The sequence below is a fragment of the Camelus ferus genome, chromosome 10 (assembly GCF_009834535.1).
Source record: "Camelus ferus isolate YT-003-E chromosome 10, BCGSAC_Cfer_1.0, whole genome shotgun sequence".
Taxonomy (NCBI): Eukaryota; Metazoa; Chordata; class Mammalia; order Artiodactyla; family Camelidae; genus Camelus; species Camelus ferus.
Window position 1 is genome coordinate 40,745,854 of NC_045705.1, and position 15,925 is coordinate 40,761,778.

At 33.6% G+C, this 15,925-nt stretch overlaps 1 protein-coding gene across 9 annotated transcripts in view; it reads right to left on the minus strand.

Annotated features, from left to right (window-relative positions):
• The window catches only part of DLG2 (discs large MAGUK scaffold protein 2), a 1,704,777-nt gene that overhangs the window by 1,573,865 nt on the left and 114,987 nt on the right, over positions 1 to 15,925 (minus strand). The window contains exon 1 of one of the 9 annotated variants that reach the window (XM_032488768.1): positions 10,777 to 10,917. The exons of the other annotated variants lie outside the window; for them this stretch is intronic. Within the exon in view, the coding sequence (XP_032344659.1) occupies positions 10,777 to 10,804 (28 nt within the window). The 5' untranslated portion in view covers positions 10,805 to 10,917. Of the gene's footprint in view, positions 1 to 10,776; positions 10,918 to 15,925 lie in introns of those variants that run through there. 9 annotated transcript variants of the gene reach the window in all.

The following is a 15,925-nucleotide window of genomic DNA, read 5'->3' on the forward strand; positions in this document are numbered from 1 at the left end:
GGAGGAGTTAATTAAAAGTGCTTAGAGTAGTATCAGGCACATAGTGACCACTTGATAAATGTTAGCCAATGATAAAAATTGTACCCTTATTATTGTTACCTATTGGAAGACAATTTAGCAGAGTGGTTTAATATCACAGATTCTTCCTGGGTTCATATCCTAGCTCTTGCACATACTAATTGTGTGAATTTGAACAAGTTATTAAACCTTTTTTGTGTTTCATCTAAACTATGAAAATAAAAATATTATCCACTTCACGGGGTTTTCATATAAGCTATAAATATACACACATATATTTATATATTAAATTTAAAACAGTCCCTAGAACATAGCTCACGATAGGATTCCAAAAATGTGTGAGTTAGTATTATTATCTATCAAAGCTCTCTTTTATTTTCTTTGAGCCATTAGTAATATGTTACATTAACAGATTTCCTAATAGTAATCCCCATTGCATTTATAAAATAACTCTTTCTTGGTGTTTTTTTCCAATATACTCATGTTCTCTACCAACTTTGAGATAGTTTCGACATATATAAGTTTAAGGTGTACAATGTAATGATCTGATATACATATATACTGCAAAATGATTATCACAATAAGGTTAGTTAACACCTCTATCCCCTCATATAATCTCCTTTTTTTTGTGATGAAAAAAATTTAAGATAGTATAGTATTGTTAATTACAGTCATAATGCTTCACATTAGATCCCCAGAACATATCGTTTAGTAACTGGGAGTTTGTACCCTTTGATCAACATTTCCTCATTTTCCTCACCTCTCAGCCCCTTACAACCACCATTCTGCTATTTCTATGAGTATGGCTTTTTTTTAGACCCCACATTTAAGTGGGAGCATACAGTATTTCTCTCTCTCTGTCAGACTTATTTCACTAGCATAATGCCCTCAAGCTCCAACCATGACATCACAAAAGGCAGGATTTTCTTCTTTCCTATGGATGGAATAATATTTCATTATATGTGTGTGTGTGTGTGTGTGTGTGTGTGTGTATAAAACATTTGTTAAATCCATTCCATTGATAGACTCTTAGATAGTTTCCATGTTATGGCTATTGTGGATAATGTTACAATAAACATGGGGGTGCAGATATCTCTTCAAGATAGTGTTTGCATTTCCTTGGGATATACACCCAGAAGAGGGAGTGCTGTATCCAATGGTAGTTCTATGTTTAATTTTTTTTTTTAGGAATTTCCATATTGCTTTCCATAGTGGCTATACCAATTTGCAATCCTACCAACACTGCACAACCACTCCCTTTTCTCCATAGCCTCATCAACATTCATTGTCTTTTGGTCTTTTGGATAATAGCCATTCTAACAGATGTGAGGTGATATGGTTTGATTTGTATTTCCACAAGGACTAGTGAAGTTGAGCATTGTTTCATGTTAGCCATTTGTTTGTTTTCTTTGGAAAACTCTCTATTCAAATTATTTGCCATTTTTTAATTGCATTGTTGTTGATTTTTATCATGAAAGGATACTGAATTTTGGCAAATGATTTTTTTACATCTATTAAAAATCATAAAATTTTTAATCTTTATTTATTAATGTGGTATATCATATTTACTGATTTATGTATGTTGAGTCATCCTTACAACCCAATGATTAATCCCACTTGATCATGGTATATGAGCCTTTTAATATTCTGTTGGATTCACTTTGCTACTATTTTGCTGAGAATTTTTGCATCTCTATTCATCAAGGATATTAGCTTGTAGTTTTATTTTCTTCTAGTTTCCTTATCTGGCTTTGGTATCAGGTTAATGCTGGCCTTGTAAAATAAGTTTGGGAGTGTTCTCTTCAAATTTTTGAAGAGTGTGAGCAAGGATTGGTGTTAATTCTATTCAAATGTTTAGTAGAATTCACCAATGAAACCATTAGGTCTGGGCTTCTCTTTGTTGGAAGATTTTTTTTATTACTGATTCACTTTCTTACTACTAATTGGTCTGTTCAAATTTTCTGTTTCTTCATGATTTCATTTTGGTAGGCTGTATGTTTCTAGGCATTTATCAATTTCTACTACGTCATCTAATTTGTTGGCACATAATTGTTCATAGCAGTCTCATAATCCTTTATATTTCTCTTGTGTCAGTTGTAATGCCTCCTTTTTCCTTTCTGATTTTATTTATTTGAATCTTCTCTTTTTTTCTTAGTCTAGCTAAGGGTTTGTCAATATTGTTTATCTTTTTAAAAAAATAGCTCTTAGTTCTATTGATCCTTTGTATTCCTTTTTCTATTTCATTTATTTCAGCTCTGATTTTTGTCATTTCCTTTCTTCTGCTAACTTTGGGCTTACTTAATAAATGTTCATCTTGGAGACATTTCCTTGTGTGCTTGAGAAGAAGGTGTATTGGATGGAATGTTCTGTGTATCTGTTAGTTCCATTTGGTCTAAAGTATGGTTCAAGTCTAGTGTTTCCTTATTGCTTTTCTGTATGGATGATCTATTCATTGTTGAAATTGGGCTACTGAAGTCCCCTACTTACTACATTCTTGTCTATTTCTCCCTTCAGATCTGTTAGTATATGCCTAACATATTTAGATGCTGTGATGTTGGGTTTATAATGTATTTATAATTGTTATATACTCTTGATTAATTGACCACTTTATCATCATATAAATACCTCTATCTCATTACAAGTTTTGACTTAGTCTGTTTTTTCTGATTTAAGTATAGCTAGTCCTACTCTCTTTCATTTTCCATTTACAAGGAATGTCTTTTTCTATCCATTAGCTTTAGTCTGTATGTGTCCTTAAAGCTGAAGTAAATCTCTCTGTAGGCAGCACTTAGTTAGGTTTTATTTTTTAATCCATTCAACCATTCTGTACCTTTTGATTGAGAACTTAATCCATCTACACTGAAAGTCACCACTGATAGATAAGGTTTACTAATGCCATTTTATTGTTTTCTGGCTTTTTGTAGTTCCCATGTTCCTGTCTTCCTATTTTGTTATTTTCCTTTCTGAGTTAATGATTTTTCACAATGTTATGCTTTGATTCCACCCTCTTTATCTTATGCGTATCTACTGTAGGTTTGTGCTTTGTGGTTACCATGAGGCTTACATAAAACATCTTGTAACAGTCTATTTTATGCTAATAACAATTTAAATCACATACAAAGTTTTATCCTTTTACTCTTCCACTTAATTTTTGTATTGGTATCATATTTACCTCTTTCTATATCATGTATCCATTTACAAGTTATTGTAATTATAGTTATTTTTTTAACACTTTTGTCATTTAAGCCTTTATACTAGACTTAAGTGACTAGCCTACCACCTTTCCACAGTACTAGAATATTCTGAATTTGACAATATACTTAGCTTTACCAGCATGATATAGTTTCATGTTTTGCTACTACTTAGCATCCTTTCATTCCAGCCTTGAGAACTCCTTTCAGCATTTCTTATAAAGTGAGTCTAGTTGTGATGAACTCTCTCAGCTTTTGTTTGGGGAAGTTTTTATCTCTTCCTCCTTCCTAAAAGACATCTTTGATGGGAAAACCATTCTTGGTTGGCAGCTTTTTTCTTCTAGCACTTTAGGTATATCATCCCATACTCTCCTGGCCTCCAAGATTTCTGTTAACAAACCCGCCAACAGCCTTATGAACCCTCCCTTTTATACGAGAATATTTTTTTCTCTTGCTACCTTTAAAATTCTTTCTTTGTCTCTGATATTAAACAGTGGTATTTTGTTTGTTGACAGTTGTTTAAAATGATGTCTCTGGGCAGAGATGAGCAGGAGAAATTCCAAGGCCACCGTTTTGCTGATATCCTCAATGTACTCTTGAATCAGATTTATTAGTACTTGTATTAGGTATTTTTAAATTTGTTTTCACAAATGAGGTTAATCTGTATTTTCTTCTTTTAGTGCAATGTTTAGTTTTGATATTAGAGTTATGCAATTTTATTAAAATTAGAACAGTTTCTTGCTATTTCACCCCTTTGGAAATGTGTATGTATCATAAAAATTACCTATTTTTTAAAGTTTAAAAGTATTTGACTTTAATCCTACCTGAGCTTACTTCATTAGTTAAAGATAACTCTTTGATAAAATTTTAATTTATTCCAAGGTTATGAGTCTATTTAATTTTTCAATTTGTAATTGGATCAGTTTAGGCAATTTATGTTGTGGAAATAGAAAATTATAAGCTCACATTCTTTTCACCTAGAAATCATAAATGAAATAAGAGGTTGTTATATTCCTCAGTTAATACAGCTACTTTCAGAAGACAAAGTGTGCTAGCCATCACTTCTCATTAAATTGATGAGGCAACTTTATTCTTCCAGTTTTTCATGTCAAAATCTTTGAGGATACTCTTCATTCCTCTCTCCTCTGACATCTAATCCATTGGCAAATCCTTTGAAATATATCCCAAATCCAACCACCTCTCACAACCTCCATTGTTCCCCCAAACTCCAAGCGTTCACTATCTGAAATATTTCACTGAATTTTGATAGCCCTTCCTACTTTCCTCTTCCATCTTCTAGAGTAGGCTGTGGTGCACCACCCAGATTTTTCCATCAGAATCAACTCCCTCCAATCTGCTAACAGCTCACATCTGAGTCCCTCCCTAGAAATTGAGCTCCTTCACTCAAACTTACATCCTTTCCCCAAAGATAACCGCTATCCAATGACTGGTCAGTGTGAGATCTGGTCACCTTGCCTCAATTTGGGACAGCTCTGAAAAGTCATCTAAGCTCCAGGGCTCAGGTAGACCAGCTGAGAACTTTGTGGTAACCAGTTCAATTCATCAATTTGCCCAGTCTTGCATCCTTACTCCCTCACAGGTGTTGTTCCTGAGAGTACGCCTCAGTGAAGTTTCCCATATACAATATCTCCATCCCAGAATCTATTTCCTAGGGAAATAAACCTAAGATAATTGGCACAAGGAGTAGTCTCCAAAAAGCTAACTCTAAAATGAAATTTTTGAGCTATAGCATCTACCAGCCCTGAAATGAGAGCACCAATACTGGTGGTAGGTAGAATACTGATAATAACTCCTGGCATGTTGACATGGTGTAATTGTTAAAACTTTCACCTGTGGTTAACTAGGATGAAAAACTGGTGGGAGGAAATATACTGGCAGGTATAATATCTCCATCATGCAAGAGATTCAGAGGAATTAATAATTATAAGAAGAAAAGATTTGAACAGATGTTAATTGAATCAATGACTCATAAAAAGACAATGCAAAGCTAAGAGTGATTAATCACCAATTAAGGCAAATAGTGAAAGTGAGAAGAACTCGCCAACAGTATATAAAGACCCTCATCTCCTGCAGCCAGAAGGCAGAAATTGTTGAGGATCAAGTCCAAGACTAAATTCTATAAGAATAACAGAACTTTAGTAAAGACTGAATCAACTATTGGAGGAGAGAGAAAGGCAACCTGGAAGGGGAAGTCTCTTGGAGGCTTGGCATTGAAAAGAAAGAAGGAAGCAAGTAGTAGAAATTAAGAGCCCTATCGAAACAAACAAGAAGCACAAAATCAGAAGTATACTAACCCCAACCTGACCCCAACCAAAGCACCAAATATTTTTTAAATGCACTGTACTACATCAATAAAAAAGGGCACTCAAGCTAAGTAATCTAGCAAGGCACCCAAGCACCTCACCCTGCCTACAAAGAATACTTTGTTATTGCCAGCTCAAGAAAATTTAAAATATTTCAAAAATGAAAAAAAAAACATAAGCAATAATATACACATCTAGAAGAAGAAAACAGAAAATGTAATAATGGTATTCTGTCAGACCTTCCCAGTTTTTAGGAGACACATGCTGAAACATGAAACCAGAAATTTAATTTCAAATTACTCAGTGAATATATATACATACAGAGAGAGGGCAAGTAAATGTTGCAAAATATTAACAATTGGAAAATCTAAGAACATAGGGTGTTCTTAGGGTTTTTATTTTTTTAATATGGTTTTTTTTTAATACTAATCTTTTAACTCCTCAGTAGGTTTTTAAAAAAAATTTTTTTAATGAAGAGTTGGAGGAAAATCTGAACTTGAGTTGTAGAGGCTAATTACTCTCTGTGGTTTGTACAGAAATTTCTGATGCAAGGAAGCATTCAGGTCACTGTAGAACAATGAGGGACCAGTGCAGCATGGATAAACAATAGAACATGCAAGATGAAACCTAGAGCAGACAGAGCCTTTCTTCTCAGCCAGACATAAAGATTTTACCCGATTTCTTGATGATAAGTGACATTATATAGCAGAATCCCAATACATATCATTTAGAATTTAGTGTATATAATTACACTAAACTCTATAATAATTTATTCTTCACATTCCATTGAGAGGAAGTTATCTGGGGGGGTTGACTTTATAAATCCTAAATTACTTAATGTCTATAAGACTTTTTAGAGAGAAATTTTATGATGGAGTAGACCCTAACTGAAAACTGCAATAAAAAAAGTTATTGCCATCAGCAGGAAGATCAGATAAACAGAAATCTGTCTAAACAGAATCTCAGAATCTCTGGATTTGTATCACCAGTTAAAGCAAGTTACTCAATTTGTCTGTTTCTCCATCTACAAAATGGAAATAATAAAATAACACCCACACTTCAAGGCTGTTGAAAGGATTAATGTAAAATATTTAGAATGCTGCACTGCATATAGAAAACTCCTAATAACTGCTAATTATTACAAGGTTTGCTACATCTTATACAAACACATATATCCCTCTGAAAAAGTTATTATCAACCCAAAACACTCTTCTAATTGTTCTAAAACCTTAAATGGTATGTTAAGCTTGTTGAGTTGATAAGATCTCATTCAATCATTTATAAACATTTAAACATCACATATCATATATATTTATAGTTTAGAACCAGTTAACAAATATAAATGTCTAGGATTTCTTTTTACACCTTTTCCTCTTCATTTCTTTTCTTTTTCCTTTGTGTCCTCTTTTTTGTTTGTTTCTTTTCTTCTTTTTTACTTTTACTTTTGTATCTTGAAAGATTTTTCTACATTCATAAGTCAAGTCTTATTTCTCTAATTGTAATAAGACAGAATAAAAACATCCTCATGTCTGACCAAACTGATCAAATATCACAGAAGAGTAACTTTATGATCTTGTAGATTACAGGACAGGCAAAAATGCATCATGTAACTTCCAGGAACTATATCAAAAACTTGTGAGAAGTTCAATAGCCATTTACTTTCCCCAATTAATAAGAAATTATGTGAAGGTTTCTTGCCTAGTGGACTTAGACTAACTACCAAAATCTAAAACTGCCTATTTCAGTCATAATTCTGAACAGAAAAGTCAATAATGTGGTTTTATTTTTCCAATAGTTTTTAGTAGTCCATTATAAGTGTATTCACACAAATGTTTCCTCCTTATCTGCAAGTCAAGAAGTCACTGATCTGATTATTTAATTCAATTTACCAAGGACAATATAATTCGCATGCAGACATTTGATAATGATTTTTGAATGTGCTCTTGTATAGCAGAAACCATGACGATTTGATTTGGACAGTAGTTAGGACAACACAGCTTGCATTCAGGAACTTACTACAGAATTTAACTGTGCTCCTGATTGACTCTCCCCAAGATATGTGGAGATGCAAAGAAAAGTCTGATTAGCGACAAATTGCATTACTGTAAGTTAGAAAATAAAACCCATGGGAAAGAAAAGCATCTAGTATAAGGAGGTATTAATAATAATATTTTACATTTTTATATACTTCAGTTTACAAAGTACCATTGCACTAATTCAATTCATTTCAATTCAGTAAGTATTTATGGAGCACACACTCAAGGTACTATATCCAGTCTGTAGAAGACACAAATAAATATATATCCACAAAGCTTACAATCCAGTGGAAGATTTGAACTATTTGACTCAAAGAAAGAATATTGTAGAGATGAAAATTGCTGTAGGAATATAGACTAGAAATGTAAGGAGGAGTCATTGCACAGGTGGTATTTGAACTGGGGCCTTGAAAACATAAAATATTATTTGGTTAATACCAAACTTGGTGAGGTAATCACAGCAGTCACTATTATATCCTTTCACAGTTCAGGAAACTGGAGCTGAAAGAGGCTTAGAGGATTCTCTCATTCTAGGTCACACAACGGACGAATATCAAATGGGACATAAACACAGGTTTTCTGATTCCCAAGTTCAGTACTTATTCACTATATCACCTTACAGTACACATTTTAATTTTAGGCAAGAGAACATATGTTCTTTCAGGGTAATTTAAAAAAAAAAAAAAAAGACCACTAATTCCTGCTACAATAATAAATTTGGCTGTCCTTTGTATACCATATGAAAACAAATGCTCTTATAACTCTAAGTATTAATGTCACTTCCTGCCTTAAACACAGAAAACTCCTTGCAGTATTTTAAGTATAAGGACTGGGGAAATCCGATCTTTGCTTAAAAATTAAGAAAACTGTTGCTGGGAAAGAGTGAAAAAACAACTTCATCATGGAAATAAAATAAGCTGCAGTGTGCAGTGAGGGTGATGCCCTACTTGTCCTTGAGCCCCCAGAGGACAGAACAAGAGAGGATAACAGGATTAAGCTTCATTGGCTGTAAGATAATTCTCTTCCCAATGGAAATTAACACCCAAGGAAATAATAACGCATGTGAGGCTTACTATACGTCAAGCACAGCCCTAAGCACCTCACACTTACTTAATTCTCAAACAACTCCATGAGTTAGGTAGTTACTAACACCACTTGTGGATGATGAATCTGAGCCACAGGGAAACTTAGCCAAAATCATGTGAAGTAGTAGAGCTGGGATTTAAACTCTCGCAACAGAATCCTTGTTTTAACCACTCACCTCTAATAGTTGTCAAAAATGAGATTGCATACTCTCTTCTTCTAGAGGGTCTTAAGATACAAACACAGACTGCATCTATAAGATCTGATGTGAGTTCATGTTCTAGAAAGCAGTAGCGTAGTGTAGCATCTAAGAACACAAACTTTAGCATCAAGTAGAGTAAGCTTTAAGACCCTCTGCCAGTCATGGCCTACCTGTGTGAACTTGGGCAAGTTACTTAACCTCTTAGAGCTTTAATTTCCTTCTTTCAAAAGAAGACAGCAATTCCTATTTTGAGATGGGAATGTAAGAAATTCAGCGTGGTTAGAAAAGTACTGAACTTGAATGTCAAAAGTCTCAGCTACTGTCAGCCATGTGAAATAGGGCAATCAATCTATCAATCAGCAAGTACGTATTAGAGCCTTACACATAAGGCTCTGTTACAAGTATTTCAGGGATACAGCAGTGAAAAAAGACATTGTTCCTTACTCTCTGAAAGCAAATCCATTGAAGTTTGTTCATTTTCCTTAGTGACTGAACTAAGTCCCAAAAGCAGGTACTTGCTGGCATTAACATTCTAAGAATTGATGCATTCTAAAAAACAGTGCTTCTGTTCCTTTGCTAAGTATAACTTGTATGTGTGTGCATGTGCTTGTGTGTGTGTGTGTGTGTACATATATATATAATTATATACATATATAATTAATTCCTCCTTTTGCTATACAAAGGGGATATATGCAGAAATAAAGAGAGACCGAACTTTGAGGCTTGTCTCATTGTGTTTATTACCTACAGCTGCCATAACCAGCTGTTCCCACACATACTCTCCATGGAGCACTTTTTTTCTGGAATGTAGATTAATATATGATGCCACTATTGAGGCATTGTAAAGACAGTAGAGGCAAACATGATTTACAGGAACTTGGTAGACAATGTTGTCTTCCTCTGAAATGAGCTCAGTGACAATTCCAAACAATTTAACAAAATGAATCAACAATTTTTACATCTTGAATGTGTTTCCATTCCTCTGATTGACATGAACTGTCAATGCTACTGTGTACTATGTGGTTATTCATGGAATGCAGTCTAGTATTGGTTAACAGCATCAGCTTTGAGGTCAGGCGGACAAGCATATACATATATATAGAGAGAGAGAGAGAAACCCAGTTCTAGCATGTACAAGATAGGAGACTTCAACTGCTCTGATCTCAATTTCCTCATGCATAAAGTGAAAACGATCACACTTACTTCCTGACGTTACCAAATCAGATGACATATAAAACACTTAGCATATATACAGCACTTTATTTAATGATTAGTAATTAATTAATGATTAATAGTCCATTAAGTTTATTATCATCCTTAGTTATTAAAAATAACTACATACATGCTGGAAGAAAAAACAAACTAACTCATTTCAGTACAAGGAAATACTAATTTTAGTACAAGCAAAACTGGTGTTTACAACTATTTTACTTAAAATCACATAGGAAACACCACTTTAGGGGAAAAAAAAGACAATATTTTCTTCCAAGTTCCTAATTAGGCAAATCAATATTTAAAACATACCATCAAGGTATTTTGCAATCTGATACTCAAACCACATCAAAACTGCAAACCAAATTACAAGTCGGTTACACACATAAGAGTTTTAATACATCTTTCTATGACCTTACTAGTCAAACTACAATATAGGTATTCTGAGAGAAGGAATACACATAAAATTTCTAGGTAAAGCTCCAAGTTACTAGATAATTTTTCAGCCCTCTGTCAGCACTTAAATCCTTGATTTTATAGTCATAAATGTAGGAATGATTTTAGTAGGACAGAGAAAACTAAAGCAAAGCAAACAATATGTGACAGCTCCAAAATTCAGTATTTGTGAGAAAATCATTAAGGAAATATTTCAAGTCATAGTCATGCCCCATTCACCAGAAATAGGTCAATAAGAAAGGAAATTAACTTACAATGAACAAGAACTTCCTTGGACTCCATGAAAATGCTTTGAAGAGTGGGATGACCTTACACTTCTAAACATAGTCATCTGCTACTGGTTGGTAGAATCCCCAGCTCTGTCTTTTGCTCACATCAGCTCACCAAACATATGACACTCCTTCAGACACTCCTTCCTAACAGCTGACTTTTAATCCTGTCTTTAGGTTTAAACAAGATCTTTTCAAAAATACATAGCATGTAATACTGAAATCACCAGGAGGAAAATTATTTTTAAAAATTACTCTCTAGCTCTATCTCCCTACATGTTCCTCCAAAAAGAAGACTGGCTTAACTTGGGAAGTGAACTATATAATTTGCTTTCACATCCATTGCTCCATGGAATATATTAAGGCTACCCAACACAATTCTCTTCTTTGAGCTGGAAGATGTGCACTCTGGGACCTAACACAAATGTCAAAGCAATTTGGGTGCCACAGAGGATGAAACATTAATGTTATAAAGGCAACTGATGTAATTAGGGTATATTACTTCCAGGAAATAAATACTATCTAATCCAGACTCTCCCACAACATAAAAGCCTAGAGCCGGTGGTTGGCAATAATATTAAAAACATTCCAAAGATATCTCCTGACTGCTGCTTTCCTCTGCAATATCATATAAGACATGAAAGAGAGTTGTATTTACCTAACTCCCTAAAATGCTAAAAATTCATAGTCACAGTTTTTACTCACAGAAAATATTTTTAATTACAAAAAATCACTAGCTCTTTGTTTTAATATGTCACAAAATATCAAGTGTTCTGTTTATTAGCCTTATAACTTACAAATTTTATTTGTGAAATAATTACATAAAAGCAGATAAACATTATTTCCTATGACTATTTGTGTCATAAAAACAGAGAAGTACTACATTTGATTTTTCATAAAATATATCTAGGCTGTTTACACACATAAGAAATCCTCATCTAAATACTACCAACAGCCAATATTCACTCAATACAAATTTATTGAACCTATCAAATGTCAGGCACTGTGCTAGATTCTAAAGATACAAAAAAAAGATAGATACACCCCTTTGTGAAAAAGGTCACAAAATACATAGTGGATCTTCCAGTGATACACTATGACGTTACTGCATTCAAATTTTCCCTCAATTTCTGCTTTTCACAAATCCCTGCATCCAAATGATTTCCACACTGTCTAATTTCATGAAGGTAAATTCTGGTCAACTATACTGAATATAGGAATATTTAAAAGTGATTATGGAGAAGAAAGGTACAGAGAAACATAGCTATTTAACTTTGCATCAAACTGAATTTACACATTGAAAGCCAGCTCATTTCTACAATACCTGCTGAGGATTACCCTAGTAATGACTCAATTTATAGGAGTCCAGAATTGTTATTAAACTGATTTAAACTTGTAAATCCTCCAGATCTCTAAGTGGAACCAGAGAAGATCCCTTAATGGAGCAGCCACAAACTCAAACTTGTGACAGGAACCGAGGATAAGGTAAATGAGTAACATAAACTGGGAGTCAGAAAAATCACATGACCTTCTTGGATTATCTTGTATGTTCCCAGAGAATATTTAGGTAGACATAAATATTTCTCTACTATAAAGAAAGGCAAAGTGTGAGTGTGAACGCAGGCAACTTACACTTTGCCTCAGTGTAAGAGACTACTGGGAGTGCTGGGGTCTACAGTCTCCTGAAGACAGCATAGGCATCCACATAAAGGAGGCAGTAGTTGTTGCCATATACAGATGTGAGCTAAGTGCTAGATCTTTTGCTACATCTTTTGGAGTTGTTTTTGGGGTTTATTTCAAGAGAAGTCAGAGATTTAGACTTTTGTGTGAATTCTAATTTTTGCATGTCAGCTCAAAGTTTCTTAAAACATGGTAGACTCAAAAAAAAAAAAAAAATCTGTAAAAGAGACCCAGCCTCTTTAACGTAAATAAAGGGTATCCATGAAATTTAACAGCTAACATCATACTTAATGAAACAGTTCCCTCTAAGATCAGGAATAATACAAGAATGTCCACTCTTGCCACTTCTTTTTAACTTATTTTTAATTTTTAATGGAGGTACTGGGGATTGAACCCAGGACCTTGTACATGCTAGGCATGTACTCTACCACTGAGCTATACCCTCCTCCGTCACACTCTCTCCACTTCTATCCACTTCTATTTAAAATTGTGTTACAGGTTCTAGCCAAGGCAATTAGGCAAGAAAAAGAAATAAAAGCAATCCAGATTTAAAAGGAGAAAATAAAATTATCTCTAGTCAAAGTGACATCATCCTATATACAGAAAATTCTAAGGAGCTTACATACACGAAAAAACTATTACAACTTAATAAACAAGTTAAACAAGATTGTAGGATATAAGTCCAATATATAAAAATCAATTATATTTTTAAAAACTAGCAATGAATGATATAAAAAAAGCTTTTTTAAACTGCATTTGTAAAGAATTTTTTAAATACTTAGGAATAAATTTAACAAAAGCAGTACAAGGTTTGTACACTGAAAACTATAACATGCTTGAAAGAAATTAAAGATGTAAATAAATGGAAAGACAAGCCACATTCATGGATTAGAAGACTTAATATTGTTAACATGGTAATAGCCCCCAAACTGATTTATAGATTCAACATAACCTTTATACAAATTCTAGTTTTTTTTACACAGAAATTGATGAGCTGATTCTAAAATTCATATGGAAATGCAAGGACCCAGAATAACCAAAACAATCTTGAAAAATAGTAAAACCATCAGAGAATTTAAGCTTCCTGATTTCAAATTTTACTACAGTAATCAAAACAGTGTGGTACTGGTATAATGACAGGATAGAGATGATGGAGTAGAACTGAGAATCCAGAAATAAACTCTTACATTTATAGTCAATTGATTTTTAACAGTGGTGTCAAGACAATTTAATGGGAGAAAGGATAGTCTTTTCAGCAAATGGTTTTAGGAAAATATGCAAATGAATGAATTTGGACCCCTACCTCACACCATATGTAAAAACTAACTCAAATGGATCAAAGGTCTACATGTAAGAACCAAACTATAAAAATCTTAGAAGACAAGTGTAAACCTTCATGACCTTGGCTTAGGCAATGGTTTCTTAGATATGACATCAAAAACACAAGCAACCACAGGAAAAAAATAGACATCATCAAAATTTGTGCTTCAAATTAAACTATCAATAAAATAAAAATTCAACCCACAGATGGAAGAAAATACTTACAAATAATGTATCTGATAAATGTGTTTCATCAAAAATATATAAAGAACTATTATAACTCAACAACAGAAAAAAACCCAATTTTAAAATGGGTAAATATTTGAATAGACATTTTTCCAAAGAAGGCTCACAAATGGCCAAGAAGTACATGAAAAGATGCTCAGCATCATTAGTCATTAGGAATATGTACATCAAAAGACAATAAGATACATTTTACACCCAAAAAATGTGGCTAAAATAAAGACAGACAATAACAAGTGTTGATTAGGATGTGGAGAAATTGGAGTGCATTGTTGGTGTGAATGAAAATGGTGTAGCCACTTTGGAAAAATGTGGCAATTCCTCAAAAAATTTAACAGAGTCACCAGCAATTCTACTAAAAAGTATACATTTCAAGAGAATTGAAAACACATGTCCACACACACAAAAAAAACTGTATACAAATTATTATCCATAATAGTCAAAAAGTGAAAACAACCCCAATGTCCATTACCTGATGAACAGACAAACAATACGTGGTATATTCATACAATGGAATGATATTTTGCAAAAAAAAAAAAAAAAAAAGAATTACTGAGGCAAGCTACAATGTGTAAACCTTGAAAATATGCTAAGTGAAAGAAGCCAATCACAAAAGACCAATTATATGACTCCATTTATCTGAAATATCCAGAATAAAATAGGCAAATCTATAGAAAGCAATTAGTAGTTGCCAAGGTTGCTGGAGACAGGGGCATGAGGATTTATTTTGGGGATGATGAAAATGTTCTGGAATTAGATGGTAGTGATGGCTGTACCACTCTGGGAATATAAATAAAAATCACTGAATTGTACACTTTAAAATGTGATTTGTATGGTCTATCAATAATATCTCAATAAGGCAGTTATTTTAAAAAATAGGTCCAGCCCACACAGTTTGTACCCTTTGCCTAAAAGGAATTCTAAATCAAAACGGATTTTAATAATACTTGAAAGGATCTTTTGCAAGAAAAAAGATTCTTACAAAAATTATAATGCATCAAGTAGTGTCCAATTTTCTAGAAATAGCTCCCTTCTGCCTACTGAATAAAGCCCTGTCTCCTTTTATCCAGAATCTAAAGCTAACTGATCCTTCCAATCTTACAGCTTGTAAGTTTATAAGATCCCCACACTTCAGCCAAGTTAGACCCACCCTGTGCCTTGAGAACCCATCATACTTAATATTTAATACAGGGTATTGCAGATAATAGGTCTTCAAAGATGATTCATTGAACCATTAATTGGAACTAACATCAAAAATATTAGTCACTTATCTTGAGCACACGGTTTAGGTTTAGACCTGCCTTGGTTCAAATTTCATCTTCTCACTTATAAATTAAGATGAGGTAAATTGTTGAATCTTAATCCCAGTTTCCTCATTTGTAAAATGAAGATAATAATATTTAGGTAACTGGATTATTGTGAGGACTAAATGAGGCAAGAAATGCTAAATTCTTAGCACACCGTAGGAGCTCAATAAGAATAGGTTTTCTTCCTTCTCATACTCTTTTCCCCAAGTCCTACCCCCTATTGACAGTGGCCTAATGAGACAAACCTATTCTTTGAAGTCAACACATTTATTATAGTTCTACAACTCTTTTGCTTTCCGACTTAATCATAAGTAACTGACCAAGTTTAAGTCTCAAGTGTTGCATCTGTAAAATTTTTGTAACAAAACTATCTGACTTATACACGGAATTGTGAGAAATAAATGAGTACTCTGACTCTCAAACAATATTTTAGCAGCAAAGCCTGATAGGGTTATTCTATAGAAGCCCAATATGTACTTGAACTGAGGATAAAGGATGAGGGCTGTAGCCCAGGCTGAAGCACACCATCCATTGAGCTCCACAATCATTTCTTTTCTGGTCATTGGAAGGTGCAGCTGAAAGGA